Source organism: Sus scrofa, chromosome 1, assembly GCF_000003025.6.
Source record: "Sus scrofa isolate TJ Tabasco breed Duroc chromosome 1, Sscrofa11.1, whole genome shotgun sequence".
Taxonomy (NCBI): domain Eukaryota; kingdom Metazoa; phylum Chordata; class Mammalia; order Artiodactyla; family Suidae; genus Sus; species Sus scrofa.
In genome coordinates this window covers 140,839,803-140,863,944 of record NC_010443.5, presented here as the reverse complement: position 1 = coordinate 140,863,944, position 24,142 = coordinate 140,839,803, and the positions used below count along the sequence as shown (strand labels likewise).

Below are 24,142 nucleotides of genomic sequence, written 5' to 3'. Positions count from 1 at the left end.
AAGGAAAACCCCATAGGTTCAACTCAAGAGGAAAGGAGGAAACATACTGAAAGAATCAAAAAAGTACTCTTAGTCTTTCTGATCACCTGGATCTAATGATAGCACTTGGGTGGCTGGGGGTGAAGGGGAGGGCTTTCCATCTAGAAAGGTAGCCACTGGCCACATGTGCCTATTTGCATTTAAGTTTTAAATTAATTAAAATTAGATAAAATTAACGAGTAGCTGCTGTGGTGCAGGGGGTTACAGATACAGTGTTGCTGCAGCTGGGGCGTAGTTCCCAGGTGTGGCTCAAATTCGACCTCTAGCCAGGACTCTGCCATATGCCGTGAGTGCGGCCAAAAGAGAGAGAGGGATAAAATTAAAAATTCAGTTTCTCTGCTGCACTAGCCACATTTTAAGTGCTCAGTAGCCCCTACAGCAGGGGACTACTGCATTAGACAGTACAGATTACAGATCATCATTGCCACTGTGCTAAGTTCCACTGGAAAGGTGAGAAACAGTGTTGAGCTGAACAGAAGGAAAGAACTGGTCCTGTCTGTTAACGTAGCCTCCCAGCTCCTCCCCGCTCCCCTCCTTCTCTCTCCCTCCTCCTCCTCGTCTCCCTCCCCTCCCTCTCTTCTATCCCCTCTCCCTCTCTTCCTCTCTTTCATTCACTTCTCTCCTACTGCAGCTTTAGAGAACACACTCGCTAGTTGAAAGCGGTTGCAGGACACAGTCCAATGCACACAGCCCTTCGCCTCAAAGAAAAGCCACTGCAGCTAGAGGCAGATATCCACAGGGTATGGGAGCAAGTATGCCAGAGAGGAAGAGTCATTCAGGACTATTCAAATACCATACACTGCATCCATCCCACTTCATGGCCACCTGGGTTAACCAGCAGTCAGAGGGGAGACCTACCCTAAAAAAAACAGCGATTAGGCAAAATAAATGGAGCACATTAACTTGATCCTTGTATTTATGTCCTAGGGGCTAAGGTTTCCAGCCAAGATGTGAGGCAGAAGAGGGCCAAGGTCACCCTATCCTATCCAAAGTCTTTCTAGAAAATCACTTCATCTCCATGAATCCACCCACCTAAGGATAAACAGTAGGAATAAAACAAAGTGCTCCAGGAAGAGTATGCCAGCATACAAAGTGAGAGTTGAAATATTCAGATGTATGTCTGGACATCAAAAGGCATGAGTTCTCTTGAAAACAAGGACAAGGAGATATGAGGAAAGAACTGCCTGAGATGAAGGCATAGATAGATGATATAAAACTGAGAAAAGATGCAAGGGATCCCAGCACAGGTGCTGAACTCAGATTTGTACCAAATGCAGAGTTGGTAGAATTCACACAGCTAAAAACCACTTAAGTGCATGAATGACTTCCTGCACTTTGAAAGGGACATAAGTCTCAGAGGAATCTTGTTAAAATGTAGATTCTGGGGAAGTTCCCTTGTGGCACAGTAGGTTAATGATCTCCTGTTGCCTCAGCTGTGGCACAGGCAACTGTGGCTCAGGTTTGATCCCCGGCCCAGGAACTTTCACATGCTGCAAGTAGCCCAAATCAAAAACAAAAATAAAAACAAAATCAAATGAAAAATGCAGATTCTGAGCAGAAGGTCTGGGGTAGGTTTGTAGTTCTGAATTTTCCAGGTGATGTTGTTGCTGCTAGCCTGGGGACTATCTTCAGAGTGGGAGGGAGAGGGTCCACTTATAAAAGCTTCCTAAGTGTGGATGAAGAAGACAGATGAAGCTTTGAAAACACAGCAAAGATGATCGGTAGAGGACAAAAAATCGGTATGAAACTAAGCTTTATTAAACGGAGCAAAAGCCGAGTATTCAGGTCAACAAAAGAGAATTAAATATGAGATAATAAAGAAGAATTTTTTTTTTTTTTTTTTTGGTCTTTTTGCCATTTCTTGGGCTGCTCCTGCGGCATATGGAGGTTCCCAGGCTAGGGGTCGAATCGGAGCTGTAGCCACCGGCCTACACCAGAGCCACAGCAATGCCAGATCTGAGCCGCCTCTGCGACCTCCACCACAGCTCACGGCAAAGCCAGATCCTTAACCCACTGGCAAGGCCAGGGATAGAACCGAAACCTCATGGTTCGTAGTCAGATTCGTTAACCACTGAGCCACAACAGGAACTCCAAAAAAAATTTTTTAGAGTAAAATAGGCATATAGGAATAACATGAAATTGAGTTTTTTTCACTATTTTACAAGTGTATATGTCAGTGGCATTAACTCCATTCACAATGCTGTGCAACCATCACCTCTATCCATATACAGAACTTATCATTCCAAACAAAAACACTATTTTCATTAAACAAAAACTCCCCATTCTCCCCCCCTCCCCCACCAGGGCCTGGTAACCTGGTAACTTCTATTCTTACTGATACTAGGTATTTCACTGAAGTGCAATCACACCATAGTTGTTCTTTTGTGTCTAGTTTAGATCACTTAATGTTTCCAAAGTGCATCCACCGTGTGTAGCATGTTATCAGATTTTCATACCATTTTGAAGGCTGAATAATATTCCCTTTCATTTATATATGTGTACATATATATTTTACATATATGTACACATATATAATATATATATACACATAGATGCATAAATGTATACATTTGGTTATCCTTTCATGTGTTAATGGACATTTCTATCTTTTTGGTATTTGTGTGCTACTATGAACATTAGTGTGCAAGTACTGAATTCACTGCTTTTTTTTGGGTATATACTTAAAGGCTCTATTCACCTTTGCTGGAAATCTTTATATCTTGATACAACTTCAAGTTACTGTCCAGCATCCTTTCACTTCAATCTGAAAGACCCCCTTTAGCCTTTCTTGTGGGGCAGGTCTAGTTGCAATAAAGTCCCTCAGCTTTTTGAAAAACTCCTTGCTTGGCCTTTCCACCCCTTTTTTTTTTCTTTTTTATTAGGTATAGTTGATTTACAATATTGTGATAGTTTCAGGTGTACCTTCCGCTTTTGTTTATCTGGGAACCTATGAATTGCTCCTATTATTATAATTGAAATATTGCCGTTGCACAATAAGTTACAAGTGTACAACATAGTAATTCATAATTTTTAAAGGTTATAGTCAATTTATAGTTATTATAAAATATGGGTTCTATTCCCCATGCAATTCAATATATCCTTGTAGCTTATTTTATTCCTAATAATTTGTACCTCATACTCCTCTTCCCCTATCTTGTCCCTCCCCACTTCCACCTCCCCACAGGTAACCACTAGTTTGTCTCCTATATCTGCTCCTCATTTTCAAAAGAATTCTCTTTTGATAGGTTCTGTCTTCCATCAAATATTTAATCCTCCCACTGCCTTCTGGCCTCCAAGGTGTCATATAAAACAGGCTGATAACCTTTTGTGAGGCTCCCTTCTATGTGACAAGCTATTTCATCTGTGATGGGTAAGAGTCTCTCTGTGTCTGTGGCTCTTCACAGATTGATTATACGCCTTAATGTGAGCCTCTGGTTTTTTCCCACTTGGAGTTCACTGAGCTTCTTGGATTTGTGGGTTCATATTTTTCATTAATTTGGGGGAGTTTGGGCCAATATTTCTTCAAATAATCTCTCTGCCTCTCTCTACCCCTATCTCATCTCTTGGGACTCTCATAATATGTATTTTGGTGCTCTCGATGGTTTTTCATGAGTCCCTAAGACTCAGTTTACTTTGTTTCAATCTTCGTTTTTCTGTTCCTCAGACTCAATAATTTTAATTGTCCTATCTTCAAATTTGTGGATTCTTCTGTCTGTTCGTAGCTGCTGCTGAACCACTCTAGTGAATTTTCCACTTCAGTTATTGTATTTTCCAGCTTCAGAATTTGTGTTGTTCCCCCTTTTCTAATTTCTATCTTTATTTCATTTTGTTCATTTTAATCACATATCATTCCCCAAATTCCTTGAGTTCTTCGTCCATGTTTTCCTTTAGCTCTTTGAGCGTAGTTAAGACAGACAATTTAAAGTCTTCATCTAGTTAAGTCCAATGTCTGGCCTTATTCAATAACAGTTTCTGTTGATTAATTTTGATCTTTTGAATAGGTCTTGTTTTCCCATTTCTTTGTATGTCTTGTGATTTTGTTTTTCTTGAAAATTGGGTATTTTATTATTATAATGTTGTTTAGATCTGGAAATCAGATTTTTTTCCTTTCCCATGGTTTGCTGTCTTTTTGGGGGAAGGCTTTAGCAGCCCATTTGTTTTGAGATACATCTAAACTTAAAAAAGACTATTCCTTATCAGGTTAATCAACAAGGTCTCAGTTCAGCTAATGTTTTAACAGAGATTTCTCTGAATGCTGGGAGCTAAAAACAATGTGTCCCACCCACCAAAAGGAAAAGAAAACAAAGAAACAAGAAGCGAGAGTAGCCACCTCCCTCAGTCTTCTAGTGGCACAAATTGTTTCACCACTCAGCTAGGCTGGCTCTGAAGCACGGGATCAGACAAGGTAAAAACTCAAGGTCTGCCCAGAAGTTTTCTGAGCATCTGTCTTGCCTGGGCATATGCTTAGCTTTCTATATTCTTCTGTGTACCTGGCTGCTTTGTGAATTATCTAATTTTCCAAAGAGTCTCGCCCCAGCCTCCCCTTTCGGCCCCTGAAAGTCTATTTTCTATTTCTACCCAGAATTTCTTGCCCTAGATATCTATGGGTTTGTAGACATGTTGAAGCCTTTAGGAGTATAACCTGCTTCTTTTCCTGTCCATTTTCTGAGTTATGCAATACAGAGCTGAGCACCTTGCTTTAGTCTCTTAGGTATTCTTCAGTCTAGAACATATGTATACCATAATAAGCAAATCAAGTCCACTCTGCTCACTCCACTGCCCAAGGGAACATTGGTGACTGGGCTTCCACTTGCTCAAGATCAAAACTGCCCCTGCACTAGGGAGGGGCTGGGGAAATGGCAGGTGAAAATGCCCCCAAACTTCCTACTGTTTTGCATATATCTTGTACTTTATTTGTCATTTGGTTGTTTGCTATAAACCTTGGACTATTTTCCAGAGCTCCTACAAAGTTAGTTCAGACAGCTTCTGCTTGTTTTTTTTGTTTTGTTTTGTTTTGTTTTGTTTTTGATGTTTTTGTGGAGAAGTAAGTGCTTGGAGCTTCTTGGTCTGCCATCATTTTGCTGACATCACTCCTCAGTGAAAGGATAAAAGTGAGGAGGATGTTTATAAAGATAAAGAAGAAATTAATTTCAAAAATTAATCACAAAATTATGATATAAAATCCAAGGCTAACTCTCAAAAAATCTATAAAACAAGTATTTCCTGACACCAACGAACAGAAGTATAAATGAAGGGAATGTAAAAATATATTCTAGAAGGCAATGCATACATGCATGCTAATGAATTAGAACATGGAGATAAAGGGATTTTTTTCCTTGAAAATGTGAATTTTCAAGATTTCCTTCTTATATCAATCTTGAAAATTATTGAAATTTCTTAAGAGTATTGCCACCATGATTAAATAGGATTTATCTCAGAAATTCAAAGATAAATCATGGTAGGAAATTACTATATCACAGTTAAAGGTTAAGAAAGGAAAACAGGAGTTTCTACAATGGTGCAGTAGGCTAAGAATCCAAGGGCAGGAGCTCAGGTCACCATGGAGACATGGATTCCATCTCTAGCCCAGCACCACAGTGGGTTAAGGATCTTGCATTTCCAGAGCTGCAGCGTAGGTCACAGCTGCAGCTCAAATTTAATCCCTGGCCTGGGAACTTTCATATGCTGTGGGTGCAGCCATAAAGAGGGAAGCAATCATATAAAGAGAGACTGAATTCGTAAAATCTATTTCTGTTTCTGATATATATTAAATGCAATCTAGGGTCAGTAATCTGATTTATAATTAGTTGCTGAATATAAACTTCATAACATGGTCATATCTGTTATTCAACTCATGACAGTTCCCAGAAATTGAGAGTATATATGTATGTATGTACTTAATGGAATTAAAAAAACAACTACATTAAACTGAAAATGCAAATCATCCTTCATGGTAGGGGGCTCAGGAAGCACTCCTATTATAATTAAAAACTGGGAGATATTACCCCTATTGTTTTTCATTTCCTGGAAGTAGAAATCAATGCAATAAAACAGAAAACAGAAATAAGAATGAAACCAATACAAATGAAAATAAAAAATCATCATCAAGGCTAGGTATAACATTAGACGAATGCACAAAGACAGCCCCAAACAAACAGATCGATAGTTTCCCCATATATCAATGAAAGCTAGGAAGATAATTAAAATGATCTCATTCCTAACAGAACCACATTTATAAAAAACGGGAATAATTTTATCAAGAAATGAGTGGTTGCCTATGAAGAAACAGATAAAACTTTTGCTAAAAGCCATGAGTGAAGGCATGTGTGCACACAGACGTACCATGGTTATGTAGGCTGAATGTGGTATACCATTTGCTCTTCTCAAAGTCATACTGATGAGCATAATTCCAACCAACATCTCCAATCATATTTTTAGGAATTTATTTTAAAAAAATCATTCTTAAGATCCTGTGGAAGAATAAACTGGTGAATACTGGAATAAATAACAAACCCTTTGAGGAGAAAGACACTGGACAGCTACCTCACATCATACACCAAGATGAATCCTGATGGATTAAGAATCTAAATAGAAAATATGGAGTTCTCTTGTGGTACACTGGGTTAAGAATCTGGTATTGTCACTGCAGCGTTTTGGGTCACTGCTGTGGCATGGGTTCAATCTCTGGCTCAGGAACTTCCACACACTCTGGGTGCAGCCAAAAAGCAAAAAAGAATCTAAATAGAAAACATGAGAATAAAGTACTACAGGAAGAAGAAGTGGAATTTAAACCAAATCCTCATACAATACTTTTTCCTTGTTTTCCACCCAACATTATTCTGGATTTGGGGAATGTAACAATAAACAAGAGGTTCTTTTCTCAGAGAATTTATATTCTCATGGTGGCCACCCACAATCATGGATGGAAACAGAGCTGATAAATAAGATATGCAATAAAATGACAAGATCATGGCAGATCTGGATAAGTGGGTCCAGATGGTGTGACAGCAAGGGAACAGGTGATCAAAGAAGGACTGAGTGAACTGTCTTCAATTGTATAATCATACCATGGTGCTAAAAATATAAATATCTGGAAACAATGTATTACATCCAGCACAAAGCCTGGGCAAAGGCCCTAAAACAGGGATGTCCTTGATTATTTCTGAAGAGCAGAAGGAAGGTTCGCATAACCGGAAGCATGAGGAGAGAGGCGAGCAGTAGCGAAAGAAGACGGGTTGGAATCGCAGAAACCACATCCTCCAGAAGAGAGAGGATGCCAGGGGAAGGTGACCCTTGAAGTGCTCAGGGACCCACTTTCCATGCTGAGAGGAGAGGCGAGGAGTGAGCAGCAGGTATGTGGGGTGGTCTCTTTATAACTGGGAAGATGAAGAAGTTTCTGTGTTTTCAATGAAAGGATCAGTAGTATCAAATGAAGGTGAGGAAGGATGTCAGAGTGAAGGTGAGAAACAGTCCTTAAAAACAGAGAAAGCATGAATGTGGCTGGGGGGAAGAGAGGATTTCATGAGCCTGAAGTTCAAGTGAGACAGCAGATTTTCTCCAGCCTCAGGGGATGAAGTACACAGACAGATTATTTACAGTAGCCTGAAAAATGATGATGTCCAATGCAGGCATCACAACCCCAAAGCTAGTATGTAATATATCACTGATGGGTATAAAAATTGTCATAATCCCTTTTGGGAGGCAACTTATCAATACTTTTTTACTTCTATAAAAGCACTTGGGAGGAAGTGACAAAACAAGAGTTTGGGAATTAAACACACCTCCACTCAGATCATGTGGGCCTTATTAATTCTGCAAGCTTTTATCTTTTCTGGGGAAAAGGATGTTTGGCCAGAACTACCCTATAAAGTACTGTTTTGAGGAGTTCCCATTGTGGCTCGGCGGTATCGAACCCAGCTAGTATCTATAAGGATGCAGGTTCAATCCCTGGCACTGCTCAGTGGGTTAAGGATCCAACGTCGTGGTGAGCTGTGGTGTTGTCACAGATGAAGCTTGGATCTGGCGTTGCTGTGGAGTAGGCTGGCAGATGCAGTTCCAATTCGACCCCTAGCCTGGGAACTTCCATATGCCACCAGTGCAGCCATAAAAAAAAAGTTTTGAAATAAAATAAAAAATTAACAGTTTTGGGGAAATAATGTCAGCCAAACCAATTAGATGACTTAACTTGAATTTTGTGAAATAAGTTCTAGGTTGATTTCAACACTACATTCAATCTTTTAAGAACGGGAATGGCAATTTTAACAATTTAGCAATTTTCAACAGCAAGTGGGAACTTTACAAGATATTTTCCAGCAAATGTTGCTGTCAGCTTCTCAGGCACAACATGGCTATGTTGTTTTGATGACAATGATTCAACCTCAGACTCCCAGGTGTCTTTGCAGCAAATCAAATACTATTTTGTGAATCCATTACCAATTCCTAGCATCAGAAAAAAAGATCCGAAGGCACAAAATCCATGGCCTGAAGAAAAAAATCACATTAAAGTATCCTCAGTGGTGCAGGTATGATATTCAAAGACATCAGTGATCAGATGACTTGAAAAACAAAAATGGGAAGACAGGAGAGAGACAGATGCCAAAAACTTCAGCCTAGCACCAAAGAAAATAGAAAAGCTGTCATGGGAACAGGACCAAGACTTATGAGCCTCTTAAGGAGCCAAGATCTTCCTAGTTCCTGAAAATATTTGGCTGCCCAAAGGAACTTTTCAAAGAGCCCAAGTTTTATTTTAGGATGGTATGCATGTCCCATCCAGAGCAGACTAGGAGGTGACTTGCTTGTGTACACGAGGCTCAGCAGAGCCTAGGCAGGTAAGCTTAAGCTAGTGTTAACCCAAGTTTCACTGACAACAAGAGTTCATGATTGAAAACAACCTTCTATCTCTGTGAAAATGTGATCCCTCTCCAGTATTTTTGTGAGCAGGCTTGGACCACTTCTGCAGAGTCATCAGAGTAATGGATTCATGATTTCCCAGAATAAACTAGAGGTGATGTACAAACTACGTCATGGAGAGTTGATCCCCAGCCAGAGATCCTCATCTACTCTTGATAAAGCAAAAACCTCCACTGGTCTTGTACTGTGATGGCGGGACATGCCTGGGAAAGGAGCCCAGATGAACTGAATGATGGCTGACCTAACCGTGTGGGCAAATGCAGGGCACTCGGGGTGAAGGCCAATCCCAGCCTCCAGGGGTGAGAAGACTCCAACCTTAAGGTCCAAAGGAGCCCAGTCAACTAGTGTTTTAGGGAAATAGCCAATAGGAAAGCAATCTCCATTGAGTCGGGCTGTCACCAGCAATACCAGCAAGAGACTGACAACAATTCCAGTGCTCCATGAACCTCCATGGGGAGTCTGACCCACGAAGTTCTCAGCTGCACTGGACCTCCTCCTGGAGGGCCCTGGAACCCATTTACCAAAAGGATACAATGGATCATTGGAGTTACAAACACAGGCCAACCCTGTTTTTCATATCACCTACATGATCCAGGGAGTACAGTAATGAAAAGAGAGGGAAAGGAGGGTGGGAGGGTTTGGGGACAAGGGGAGGATGGAGGGTGGCCCTCACATTTTTCTTTCTTTTTTTTCCTTTTTTGCTGAAGTATAGTTGATTCACAATGTTGTGCCAATTTCTGCTGTACAGCAACATGATCCAGTCATATATATATATATATATATATACACACATTCCCTGTCTTATATTATCTTCCATCATGGTCTATCCCAAGAGACTGGATATAGTTCCTTGTGCTACATGGCGACCTCATTGCTTATCCATTTTAAGTGGAATAGTTTGCATCTACTAACCTCAAACTCCCCCGTCCATCCCTCTCCCTCTCCCTTTCCCCTTCCCCTTGTCAATCACAAGTCAGTTCTCTATGTTCATCACTCTTTGCTTTTTTATCAAAAACAGGATACACAGAGTGTATGTGTGTGTAAATTTGTAGAATATGTATAAATGGTACTTCAGTGCACATGGAATAATAGAAAATGTGTACACATGAATTTAATAAAATTATCAGTATTTTGAGATACTAATGTGCTTATTGTCTAAAAATTCAAATTCCTTCAAATGCAAATTTATCTCCATTGCTATGTGTGTTTTTTAAATCTAAAGACAGAAATTTCTAGATTAGCCAATTTCAAAAGGAATTCAGATGGCTCAGTGTAGCTGCTAAATACATGTGGAATGTGGTCTGTTATTTAGATTTTCTTTCTGACAGCCTGGCCAGGTCCACATGGAAGAATTTTTTTTTAAATGTGACATTCTAAATAAGGATCTAAGGGGGTATACTGAGAGTACATTTTAATAAAAACAGCTACTGATTTAGAAATCCATTTACTGATTCAAGAGTCTATTTGAGATGTATAATGGATGTGAATTTCACTAGAGAGATTTTTTTAAGGTTACTGAACAAAGTTTATTATTAAAAGTTTCCTGTAGCTTATTATTACATTATTAGCTAACTTTTATATTAAAATCTACAGGCAGAGTATTAGCTAAAGATATAGTTTTAATCTCTTGGTTTTTCTTATTCTTGCCTGTTTTATGGTGTTAAATTCAACACTTTCAAATGGAGTTTGGAAATTTATTACAGTTCTTTCATTCATATTATATCATTTTGTCTGCCATGATCCAAATGTATATGCCCCATCCCCATCCCCCACAAAATTCATATGTAAATCCTAACCCCCAAAGGTGGTGGTACTGGGAGATAGGGCTTAGCTCATGAGGTGGAGACCCATGAATGGTTTAGTTTTCTGCTGTTGTTGTTTTTTTTTTTTTTTTTTTTTGCTTGCAGGAATGACATGTGGAAATTCCCAGACAGGGGATCAAATGTGCACCACAGAAGCAAACCCAGCCACAGCAGTGACTATGCTGGATCCTTAAACTACTGAGCTGCCAGGGAACTCCCTAGTTAGTGTTCTTATAAAAGAGACCCCGCTCAATTCTCTTTCCCCCCACCCCATTTCCACCACATGAGGATACAGTGAAAAGCCACCTGCCATGCATGAGAACCCAGGCCATCACCTAAGTCTGCCTGCACCTTGATCCTCAACTCCCAGCCTCCAGAGTGTGAGAAATAAGTGTCTGCTGTGGTCTTTTGTTAGAGCAGCATGAATGGACTCAGATACCACCCTAACAGAGGGAATGCTAGGGAACTCTTGGTTCTTAGCCAAGAATACAAAAAATTAAAAGGGAGAGAATCCAAATAGCACGTTTGGTTTAAAAAGTCAAGAAAGCCTACTTTTTATTGACATTTGCTTCCCTCCACCCCCCGCCCCTGTCCACACACACATTTTTATTCCCCTTTTTTGGGGGGGTACAGGTAAATGAAGGACATGACTCCTCATTTTATGCTCACATGGGTTTTGGAAAATCTTTTGTACAACTAATTTTTTGTGCTTCTCAGAACCTCTAGAATTTTACAACCATATCTCTCATTTCTGGGCAAAATATAAAATGCCTCCCAATGTTTCCCAAAGAAACATCAATCTAGTCTCTTTCAGAGTAATATCGTGGCTTGGTTGAGATGTGCCACTGCACAACTATGAGAAATCAACTGTGAGAAAATCTCTCATAGTTAAAAAAGGTCTGATTTCTGCTAAAATTCCAACTCTCATTCTTTATGCTGCTGTCTTGAGTAAGTCACTCGGCACTTTCGACTTAAGGCAATGTTACATAATTCCCTTCACTCATCCTGAAGCACTGAAAGTCATGGTCGTGTGGATTTAAACATATAATGTTGTGATTACATTTTAGACCTGCAGAAATCTTAGTAAGGATTCACGACATTTTGAGATAAACCTTTTCTCCAAGATATCCACCTGTGCCTCACTCCTGGAAGGCCTCTGGGCACTTTCAGGTGAGGAGGTCAAGAAAGACAGAAACAGCTACTCTAAAACAAAACCAGAGCTACATCCACCCAAAAGACAAAGATTGTTAAGGGTGCTATTCAGTGATAGTCCAGCAGAGGTGGAGCACAGGGTAACCAGGGAAGCCCAGGGTCTCCTCAGGGTTCCACAGGGCAGTCCAGTGACTTCCTATGACACCCGGTGAGAGATGATTTTCACCAGCAAGGCTTGTAGTTGCTCATTCCTATAACACTGGGGGCACTATCTCATAAAGCTCTGTGCAGACCAAACCGTATTTCAGCATTACTGGGGACATTTTTTTTTTTTTCCAACTCTGCAAATGGCTTCAAGAAAATTCACTGAAGGCCTCTGAAGTACCAGGGTGATATTAATCACAGGCCTTTGTGGCTCTGATATGGAAATCCACCCTGAGGGAATCTGTGTTCTAGATATGACAGCCCAATTATAGAAACTCAATCCGAGGAGGCTGTTTTTCACTTGCTTGATGTCTATTTATAGTAACAGTCATGTCCCAAATCTTAGAAGTTTTTTTTTTTTTTTTTTTTTTTTTCCTGCAGAGCTCAAAGTGTTCCATGCGTATCTCTTAATTAATTTGCAGACATGGCCTCACTTAGTCTAATCACCTCCAGTGAAAATGCAGGGACCATGCGCCATGCAACCGTGAAACCAGCCCACGGGGCAGACAGACCTGAGCCCATACAGCACCGTCCCATCCGGGTGGAGGCGGATCATCCGATTCTTCACTGTCACGCCATGCACAAATGACTTTTTGTCATTTAAGAAATATGTGTCAGGTACCCATAGCTGGTCAGCCACTCGATTGTCAAGCGTGAGGTTGAGAGGGATCCCAGAATAGGCGAGCCTTTTATCTCTCCAGTACTGTTGAAAATACATGGTCAAGGTATAGTCCTAGAGAAAGAAACAGAAAAGGGAAAAATAAGTTTGTGCTCAGACACAGGTGTATTTCTTTCAGGACTGGCCCCATTAAGGTTTCCAGGAGAAATAGATACTATGTTTAGACAGGGTTGATGGCAGTGGTTGCTTTCATACAAATGCAAATACCAGGTTTAATAGGTGTACATCATATCTATACATTCTGTTTTATTTAGGTCAGAAGCAGACCAAGCAAACTGGCATTGAAGGAATAATCTAGACGCAAACGATTACATTTAGAATGGATAAGCAATGAGGTCCTACCGTACAGCATAGGGAACTATATCCAGTGTCTGGGGATAGATCATGATGGAAAATAATGTAAGAAAAGGAATTATATATAAGTAAAACTATGCTGTACAGCAGAAATTGGCACATTATAAATCAACTATACTTTACTTTTTTAAAAATATTTTTAAAAATCTAGAAATAAAGCTGTCTCTCCCCCCCCCGCCGCCCCAAGTCATCCTGAGATCAGGGTGCTGGGCAGGGAACCCACACTCTGGCCTAGGTCCACCTTCTCCCACGAGGGGGACCTGGGCCTGAGCCACCTACGACAGGTGACTTCCAGCTATAAACCCTTAGCAGCAAGCCTCGTCCTCTCCTTCTGCTGTCCCTGCAGCTGTGAATAGAAACCCTCTGGAACTGAAAAGCATGTTGGAGACACAGTGACCTGTGGGAGTTCTCTATGCCTCATTCATCCTATTTTCCTTTCTTTCTAGATTGCCACAGACATTTCTACACAACTGGAACATGTCATCACCTTGAGATGATGACATTCAGGGAAAATGGGACTTAATCCGGATGTGGAGGAGGAATGGGGCCTTGGTGCAGCCCCCACAGGCCTTCCAACAAAATAAATAGCAAAATAGGCATATGACCCTCTGTTTTGGTTTCGCAAAGTAGTTAATGCAATCAGAAAGTGGAAAAAAAGAAATCAGAGGCTGAGCACATAAATTCTAATTTTTTTAAAAATTTTATTGGAGCATAGTTACTTTAAAATGTTGTGTTAGTTTCAGGTATACAACAAAAGTAAACCAGTTATACATATACATATATCCATCCTTTTCCAGATTCTTTTCCCATATAGGTTATTACAGAATATTGAATATAGTTCCTTGTGCTATATGGTAGGTCCTTGTTATGTATCTATTTTATATCTAGCAGTATGTATATATTAATTCTCAACTCCTAATTATCCTTCCCTCTGATATTTTTCCTTTAGTAACCATAAGTTTGATTTCAAAATCTATGAGTCTGTTTCTGTTTTGTAAATAAGATCTACTGTATCATGTTTTAAAATTAGATTCCAAATATAAGTGATAATATGTGATACTTGTCTTTGACTTACTTCACTTAGCATGATAATTTCTAGGTCCATCCATACTGCTGCAAAAGAATTTTTTTTTTAATTTGTATAGAAACACAAAAGATCCCAAATAGCCAAAGTAAACCTAAGAAAGAAAAACAGATTTGGAGAAATCAGGCTCCATGACTTCAGACTAGACTACAAAGCTACGGTCATCAAAACAATACGGTTCTGGCACAAAAATAGAAATATAGATTGATGGAACAGGATAGGAAGCCCAGAGATAAACTCATGCACCTATGGTCAATTAATATATGACAAAGGAGGAAAGAATATACAATGGAGAAAAGACAGCCTCTTTAATAAGTGGTGCTGGGAAAACTGGACAGCTACATGTAAAAGACTGAAATTAGAACATTCTCTAATACCATACACAAAAATAAACTGAAAATGGATTAAAGACCTAATGTAAGCCTGGCTACTATAAAACTCTTAGGGAAAAAACAGAGGCAGGACACTCTTTGACATAAATCATAGCAATATCTTTTTGGATCCACCACCTAGACTGATGAAAATAAACACACACAAAAAATTTTTTACACTTCTATTCTGTTTGGCAATCACCGTTCAAGTGCCTAAACATTTGTTCACATTCATGGGACCTCCTAAACCCCACTGTAGAAGGATCTAAGCTGATAATTCAAAGGTGAGGAGGTAAACCCTCCACCCAGGAAATAAGAAATCACTGCTATAACAGGAAGAATGTCTGAGCGCACACACTGGCAGCAATGCTCTCGCTTTGTGGGCAGCATGAGACTGGGTGGCAAATGAGCAGAATCCATTCCAGAAACAGGTGTTCTGACATGCCTTGGAGGGCCGTTCTCAGAGCTTGCTAACACAGCAATGCCTGTCACTGATCCCAAGAGTCTTGGGGCATAGGAGCCTCTGAAAGGACAAAGAGAACACCTGTGCTCCCTCCAAGCACTCACAAGACAAGGAGGCGACAAAACCCACTCGTACTAAACAACTACAAGCAAAAGAAGTTTTACACTGTAAGACCCATTTCAAAAAAAAAAAAAAAAAAAAATCAGAGGAGTGAGAGAGAGAAGCAAAGCATGCAAAAAAGGCCTGGGGAGTCTTTCTTGAGGTTTTATCTGCAACTCGAAGGCAAGTTAACATTTGAGTGGATGAGAAGAAACACAGGAATCTGAGGTCTCTGCCTCAGATTAACTGTGAACTCTACCTTCATCCCACTCATTAAGAGGTTCTCACAAAGCAGATGGTACTGAAGATTAGTCTTGGTCAGTTGACATAGGTAGGAGCATGGAAAAATCACACCAGGATGCTGTTCTTACTGAATTGATGAGAAACCCCAAGGAAGGCAGTTTTGCTGGAACCTCAGGCACAAGAGGGAAAAGAAAAGAGTGATGAGCAAGGCTAGACCCCGTGGCAGTGACCAGAAAGTGGAAAGCATGAAGGCCAGCTCCAAAGCCAATCAACAGCCACTAGGGTTTTCAAGTAGTGAGTGACATAACCACAAGTACCTGCCATGTCTTTTGTTTCCTGAGTGCTCATGCTTTAACATCTCCATTCTGGCTGATCCTGGAGGAGCTACCTTCTCTCCCCTCAGGGGTGGTCAGTACCTGGAGACTGCAAACAGCTCTGCCACGCTCTTGATTGCACTTTTCAGATGCAAACCAATCAAGCAAGAGTTCATACCCCAAGATGACTTCTTTATCAGGTTCTCACACTCCAGGCCATCCCTCATTCCATGTCCAGGTACCAGGCAATCAGGGATTGACTAGCCCTCAGGGTCCACTTGTAATTATTCAAACTAGCCAGTCCTAAGCTTGCTTACCCATCCTCAACCACGCCCATTATTTTCATGGAAACTACAATAAAGCACTCTCCCTGTGGCCAGCCCTGGTGCTTCCCCACATACCCGCCCCTCACCCCCATGGCATGGCATGTCCCCTTCTCTTGGGGTCTATGGGTGACAGACTCTTTTCGTAATGGCAGCTGTTTCTTGATCTGTTGGCTTTGCCATACCTGCATAATTATAAAACTTATATTTTAAACACACAGCTGTGGGTGAGGAAGATCAGTCTTGTAGTAATGAGTTTAGTGGGTAAGAGAGATGATGAGCAAAGGCCTAGGTGAGTGGGAGAACTTGTTGGTGGGTGACAAGGGGGCAGAGAGGAAAGGGGGGCTGGTTAGGAAGCCCTGAAAAGTTCACAGATGGTAGGCTTGATGTAGGCCCTCCGAATGCAAACGGGCTGTAAAGTTCACAGTCACCCCCCCCCATCATTACCACTGACATCAGTTAATGTAGGTGATGCATTTTAACTGAAACATGTAACTTTTGTGGCATAACAAGATGGAAATAAATTGGCAAGAGCAGCTAGAGGACTTTCAATTTAAATATAACCCTCCGAATCACATCCTTATTGAAACAGAAGAGTTTCATCTGTTTCTTTCTTGGTTTCTAAGCCCTCAGCCTACGCCTGAGTCGTGAAGTCTAGCACTGCTCTCCCATCTCCCTTCCAGCTGGTGCTCACATGGGTTGCCATGAGGATGGAGGCACTGCCATGTGTCACTTGGGCCTGAGAACCCAGTTGTCATTCGCAGTCTGAGAGCTCAGGCTCAGGGTCTAATTTTGGGTTGTGCTACTCTCACATCATCAGCAGCACCTCTCAAATCTGGTCTTGGTTGTTTGCTGAGACAACCTGAGTGGACTAGGGTGGGACAGAGCTTAGGTAACAGAGGGAGAAAAGTCAGGAGTATTTAAACCTAATACTGTGCCTTCTAAAACACGGGCATCCTTGGAGTTGCCATTGTGGCACAGCAGGTTAAGGATCTGGCATGGCCAGAGCTGTGGCATAGATTGCGGCTGTGGTTCAGATTCTGGTCAGAGTATGAACACATCTTTTGTCATATTCTGCCTCAGGTATGACCAAAAAAATAAATAAATAAAGCACAGGCATCCTTCTGTCAGTGGAGACATCCCTCACTCTCCTGCAGAGGAAGAAGAGGCAGATGGAAAGGTGACTGCAGTGCAAGCCCCTCTGCTATCTAGTGTATTTGAGGGGGTAGCTAATGGGAAAGTGTGCTGTTGGGGGGCCAGAGTGCTGACTCCTATGTGCGGGGCGGGGGGGGGTGCAGTGGGGAGCGCCACACACACTCACAGCAGCAGCTAACATGTTCTGACTGCAGCAAGTGCCAGGTCTCACTTAAACACAAGGCAGGGATTACTGTTTTTCTCATTATTATCCCCAAGCAACAAAGAAGGAACAATTTAGAGAGCGCAAATAATTTGCTCTCTGCCCGTACCCCGTTAAACACAAGGAACTGGGGAAGTGGGATTTGAATGAAGGTCCCCTCCCTCGGGAAGCCAGCAGGTCTCAGCCTCACAGTTCTAGGTGGGGTTCTGTGAGCACAAAGAAGTGGGCGCGGTGGACCAGTTCTGCAAAGATGCCCCAGAGGATACAGGATGGGGCCATGTACAGTAAAGCATTCCTGAAGGGGTGGTAATAAGAACATAGCAGCACCGAAGCCCCTCATCCTTGCAGACATTGAGCATAGGTGCGCTATAGACAGATGCCTCATGAAGCCTTGTTTCCTCCAGGGGACCCCAGACAAGTTGTTGGTTTCCACGTTTGGAGTACTGTGGGCTGGACCAAAGAGCACAGCCACCAGGAGATGCAATTTGTGTGGGCTGGAGAGTCTGCAGGGGTTGGAGTTTTGAGTCCGTTCTCAGAAAAAGAAGAGACCTTGAGACATAAAAGCTCCAGGATCCAGAGGTCTAGACAGTGGTGGGCTCAGGGTAGAGAGGTGAGACCCGGGACTCCCCAGGGAACATGAGGTGAGGGTAGGGACTTAAGCTTCTGATCTTTGACCTTAGCAGTGGTGGAAGACTCGGGGGCTGTCTACATGGAAATGTGCTGCTACAGAAACGAGCAGGGAGATGAGGGAGGGTGGTGAGGGCAACACATGCTGCTGGAGCCCATGCCCGGGGCCGGAGACACCCAGATGAGATGGACAGATGGAATCAGACTGCCCTCTGCCTATTGGAGGTGAGCCCTAGGACAGCACAAGGGGAGGAAGAGGCAGGGAAAGAGGTGGCCTCACCCCTAAACACAGTGCAACCGATGGAAACCCAAGACAGAAGGAAAGAGGGCACAGCAGAGACGATGAGGTGGCGTTTCTGAAACAAAGGGCCTCTGGGGGCTCCGAGGGTCATAGGGATTAGAACCAGGCAGCATTGATGATGGTGGCTGGTGGCCTTGCATCTTTTCTGCCCTGTGTTGTGATACACCTGGATACGGGAGGGGTCTTACCTGGGTACCTGGCACAGACTCCCCAAGACACTGAGAGCCAGGGTGAGAGGCAGTCACTCATCCCTCTCCCATCCTTGCCCTCCTCCCCTCTCTGCTAGGAGACTTAATCTCCTGGAGAGAGACACAGAGGACCAGCTGGGAGTAGGGCATTAGGGAGGGAGGGGAGGGGGAGAGGAGGGAGAAGGGAGAAGCAGGTAGGGGGCACTGGGGACCAGCAGGCCCACTTACCGGTGGCTGGCGCACACAAAGAAGAGGCAGACGGTCTCCAGGCACTGTTTCTTGGCTGCGGCATACCCAGCCATATCTGAACATCTAGACAGAGCATGCTGGCAGAAGAAAGAGTGGGTACCAGCCTAGAGATCAGGGTTTCCAGAAATAGCAGCTGCCACCAGGGCTGCAGTAACAGAGCCCTGGTCCCAGAGAAGCAGAAGCTCATGTTTTGCAGGGGGAACGCCCACGGACCCCACTCGCCACATGGCCCCACGTCCTTCAGACTTGCTGGGGAATCTAACTCAAAAGCTCCTTTGGGTTCTGATTTTTTTTTTTTTTTTTTGCCACAGCCAAGGCATGTGGAAGTTCCTGGGGCCACGGATGGAACCTGTGCCTAGGCAGTGACAACAATGGATCCTTAACCTGCTGTGCCACCAGGAAGCTCCCTTTTGGTTCTAATTTGCTATCACATGAGTTTAGAAGACTGTGCTTTGGGTGAGGGTTGAGATCTCTGATCCTTGGAGCACTTATAAAACACTATCCCGTAAACAAATTGACAAACTGGTAGTGTGTGCACGAAGACTGATTCATCCAATGTCTTAGCAGAGGTCTCAAGGGCCCGGGGCACCCTGAGAACATCCACCTCCGGTTTACGTGCAGCTCCAGCCCTGCCAGGGGGCTGACACCAGACACTTGGGAGAACCTGAGCAGAAGCATTGAACTCTTAGGATATGGGATTCAATGGAGAGAGCTCAGGCAGCAAGGAGAAAAATGCAAGCGAGAATCCATCCAGAATTCTATAGCCCACTGAGAACTGGGACTTTCTAGGGTATAAATGTGAGTAATTCAATTAGCGTTGGTTTGAACTATGAAGGTCACCAAAATCATTAGGTAATATAAAACCTCTTGAACACATCTCTCTTTCTCTCCATATTACAGAAGGCTTGTGATGAACTTGGGATCAGCCGAAGAAATATAGAAGAATTGTATTCAAAACAAAGAGTCTTTCTTAAGAATCTTACAAACAAAAGCATTCAATTAAAGGGCTATTTATTCCTCTGGGCTTCTTTTAGGGATCATAAAGCCCTTTGATAATAATGAAATCATGGCCTCTCTACTCTCTCTCTCCATGAGTCTATGTATCAAATCAAACAGCACAACCCCTAAAGTCCAGGGCTAGGCTTGTCCCTGTGGACTTTACAAAGGAATGGCAAATACTAGTAGCTGGAGTTCTATAAGCTTGCAAGTCCTTTGTTCAGATTTTGCGTCATATTTTCTCATTAAAAAAATATGACACAAGAGTTGTTAGGTTTTATGCCGGATTACAAAATTCCATTTCATGCAAAAGTCAGAAGTCAGAGTTTCAGCCCACCCCAGGCCAGGATCCCTTGGTTGGGAGCTGGTGCGCTGAGGCAGGGGAGGGTGGGGCAGGGAGAGGTGATGGTAGGCGGCAGTGTGAGGGGCCTGGGAACTGCATTCTTAAATATGAGGCATTCGGGAGCCAAGCCTTTACACACAGGTAACTGTCCTTGCAAAATCTGAAAATATACAAACAACAGCAGTAACAACAAATAACAACAAACTAAAACCTCAGCCCCTCTTTAGGTGTATGATTCAAGCAGCTCAAATAAACTGCAATAAGAGGTAAACAACAAAGTGTCTTCCTGCCTATGGTAATTTCTTGGTATTTATCGCATTAAAATGACAAGAATACATATTTGAAAGTGGAAATATTGCACATTTTTCTGCAATTAGGTAATTGACTAGATTTCCTTAGCACAGGAAATGAAAAAAATTTACTCACCCTGAGAAAGAAATGCAATCTCCAAGCCAAATTTAAATATTTAACTGCAGCTGTGAAAGCCACAGGACACCTGCATTTGCATCTGGTTCAGCAAGTTTATGAGACAAAAGCTCACAGGTAAGTTGTTCTCAGGTCAGGGAGGATGCAAAATTGTTTTGAGAAGCTTACATAAGCTCTAGGTGGTGGAGGCTTCCTTTGCAGGCATTTCTGCAATTAAAATTAGGCTGGGGGCATCTTGGCACTTCTGTTAACAAAACTGACTTAGAAAATTCTAATCCATTCCTTTTAATGGCCTCAAAATGAGTATACCACACTGCATCCATTCTCCCCCCCCCCCCCCCCGCCACACACAACAGACTTCACTGGTGCCTCCGTTTCCATCTGCTGAATCTGATAGGGATGGAGTAGGCATAGGTAGTTGTAGACGTTCCAATAAGGGACCCTAGATAGAGAGGGAAACCTAGGGAACTTTGGGAGATCACTGTAAGTTAATAATTGCTCAAGAGGGCCATCTGAACAAGCCAGGCTTGCTTGACTAGAGGAGGCACGAGATTTGCCTCAGGTCTTTGGGTGAGGGATGGGGTAAGGCCTGCATTCAGATTCAGACAAGGGAAGGAGTTTGAAGACCATCCTTCAGCTGATTTGAACACCAGATACCAAGGAGGAGCTGCTACTCCCAGAAAGGAAGAGGCGGTCTTTTCCAACCCCCACTCCCCTTGGATCATAAAACTGTAGCCCAGGGGATCTCCGGGCAGAGCCTCTTTGCCGGCCTGCTTGCATCTCTCACAAGCATCCTATCTTAATAAATCTATTTCTTGCCTATCACTTTTGTCTCAGAGAATTTCTTCTGCACAGAGGCATAAAGAACCTGGGCCTCAGTAAGTCCTGACACTGGTGATGATTGTAATTTAAAATTGTGGATTTAAGTCCCAATCTGGGTTTAGGCTGGGTTCAAGTCCCAGCACAAGGGTTTGAGTCCCAACCTGGATTTAGGCTGGGTTCGAGTCCTGGCACGTAGATTCAAATCCCAATCTGTGTTCTGGCCAGGTTCAGGCCATTAGTGCTGTCAGTTTCAAATCCATGGACTTGGAACCAAGCAGAATGCTGTGGGGGGCAGGGGGGGAGGGACCCTACCCCAAAGTACAAAAGCTCTTCTATGTCCCTGCCTCTTTTTTATAGAAAAACTGATTTCTCCCAGGCCTCCCTGAGTCACAAAAGAGCAGACTCCAGCAGTTAGGATTAGGACCATTGAGTTCCAGTCTTAGTGTCAGATGCACACTCCTGAGTTGTTTTACACACACTCTAACTGCCAGCAGAGGGGAAAAGCTACCTGCATGATGAGCAGACTGCAGCCATGACATGGGCTACTTCAACTTGAGCAGTGCTGATTCTGTGGCCAGCACAATTCCAAGAACAGCCCTCAGGAGAAGAGGATTAACACTACTGCTCACAATAATATCTATCTTTATGGAAATCAAAATAACTGCAGCTTGCCCTGCCCATTTATGTAAGCAGGCAACTAAAACAGTCAGCAAAGAGGTGTTACAGATCCATGTCAGCTTGACATCTTTCCCTCTGAGAATACAGGCGCCCTGTGTCAGCATGAACATGTTAGAGAAGAAGGACCTTCTCCCCTAATCCCATAGAAATGGAATGATGTTGATGAGTGCATATTTGTAAGCAGCTCTTTTCCACCTTTCCTGTTTTCCCACATCTGTTTTCCTATAATCATGAAAAAAAGATCACTAGGTAACATTTAGTTACCAAACTCCCGGACAAATGCTCTATTTAATGTATATAATGCCTTGCCTCATCCATTGATTTCTGGATTGGAAAGAGTAAGAAGGAAGAATTAGATAATTAAAGAATGATTGTCTCAGAGTTCCCGTCATGGCGCAGTGGTTAACGAATCCGACTAGGAACCATGAGGTTGCGGGTTCGGTCCCTGCCCTTGCTCAGTGGGTTAACGATCCGGCGTTGCCATGAGCTGTGGTGTGGGTTGCAGACGCAGCTAGGATCCTGCATTGCTGTGGCTCTGGTGCAGGCCAGCAGCTATAGCTCTGATTAGACCCCTAGCCTGGGAACCTCCATATGCCACAAAAGTGGCCCTAGAAACAGCAAAAAGACCAAAAAAAAAAAAAAAAAAAAAGAATGACTGTCTCCTCCTCTCGTTTCCCCCTTAGCAAACCTGCAGGCAGACCACAGGGAAGGACAGCATCCTAAGGAAGATGGGGACCAGTTAGTAGATCTAAACACAGTAGAAAAAGGATGGAGAATCTGACCGCCCACCTTAGCGATGCACTGAAATTTCCCCCCATTTCCCCTTTAAACATTGCCATGGTTGAGTAGAATCTTTGGAGTTGGTCTTCTCCCCAGATTGCCAGCCTTTCCTTTCTTCCAACCCTTGACTCTCGACTATTGGCTTTTGCACAGCGTACAGCTGAACCCAAGTTCCTAAATGGTGATCCGTGAGAATAAATCCTAGCCCTCTCTTCATTCTGCTTCAAGCCCTCACTGATTATCCACCACAGGCCAAGAATCCTGCTGGGTGCTAGGGACCCAGAGATCAGGAAGACATCATTTGTATCTTTAGGTAGCTTAAGCAGCTGGTGGGCTCAACATAAAATCAAACCAAGTAAAATGAAAGGGATTAAAAGAAGGTGCTTTGGACTCAAGCATGCTCATATCTCAAGCCTGCCTGCTGCTGATTGGGCAAAGGTGGGTAAGCCTTTTCACTGTCCTAAGCCCACTTACCCATCTGAGAAGTCAGCCTATCACACAAACTGAAGCACTTAGCATCACAGAGGGCACGCGAGGAGCCAAGAAGTGTACAACAAGGCAAAAGAAGTGTATAAGAAACAGACTCACAGACTTTGAAAAACTTATGGCTGGAGGAGGGAGGGGTGGATTGGGCATTTGGGATGGAAATGTCCTAAAATTAGGTTGTTATGATGGTAGTACAACTACAAATATAATTCATTTAATTATTTTAAAATACAACAACAACAACAAAAAAACAAAAGGAGTATACATTTAGAATTATCCACTAAGTCTGGAGCTGGCAGAGAAGGAGGCTGGTAAGCGAATATAGAGGAAGGTTGCTGAGATTTTCTGGTTTTCGAATAGCTATTATGCCTGCCAGGAGGCTCCTAATCTCTATTTTTCTCTTACTTTATTTTTTTAATTTTTTTTTAATTCAAGTATGGTTGATTTCCAATGCTCTGCCTATTTCTGCTCTACAGTAGTGTGACCCAGTCATACATGCACAAACACATATATACAAACACACACATTCTTTTTTCTCATATTATTTTCCATTATGTTCTAGCCCAAGAGACTGGATATGGTTCTGTACTGTGCTGTACAGTAGAACCTCTTTGTCTATCCATTATAAGTGTGATAGTTTGCATTTATTAACCCCAAACTCCTGGGCCATCCCACTCCCTCCCACCTCTTCTTGGCAACCTGTTTTCTATGGCTGCACCAAGGCATATGGAAGTTCCCAGGCTGGGGGTCAAATCGGAGCTGTAGCTGCTGGCCTACACCACAGCCACAGCAATGCAGGATCCAAGCAGCGTCTGCGACTTACACCACAACTCACAGCAACACGGGATCCTT

General features: G+C 42.7%; 1 protein-coding gene across 5 annotated transcripts in view; it reads right to left on the bottom strand.

Moving 5' to 3' along the window:
* The window catches only part of GABRB3 (gamma-aminobutyric acid type A receptor beta3 subunit), a 340,074-nt gene that overhangs the window by 42,572 nt on the left and 273,360 nt on the right, over nt 1-24,142 (bottom strand). For 4 of the 5 annotated variants that reach the window (XM_021098613.1, XM_021098607.1, XM_021098629.1 and 1 more), the window contains one exon: nt 12,620-12,840. In XM_021098613.1, coding sequence (XP_020954272.1) covers nt 12,620-12,840 — 221 coding nt within the window. Of the gene's footprint in view, nt 1-12,619; nt 12,841-18,738; nt 18,987-24,142 lie in introns of those variants that run through there. The other variant, XM_021098630.1, reaches the window with a different exon arrangement.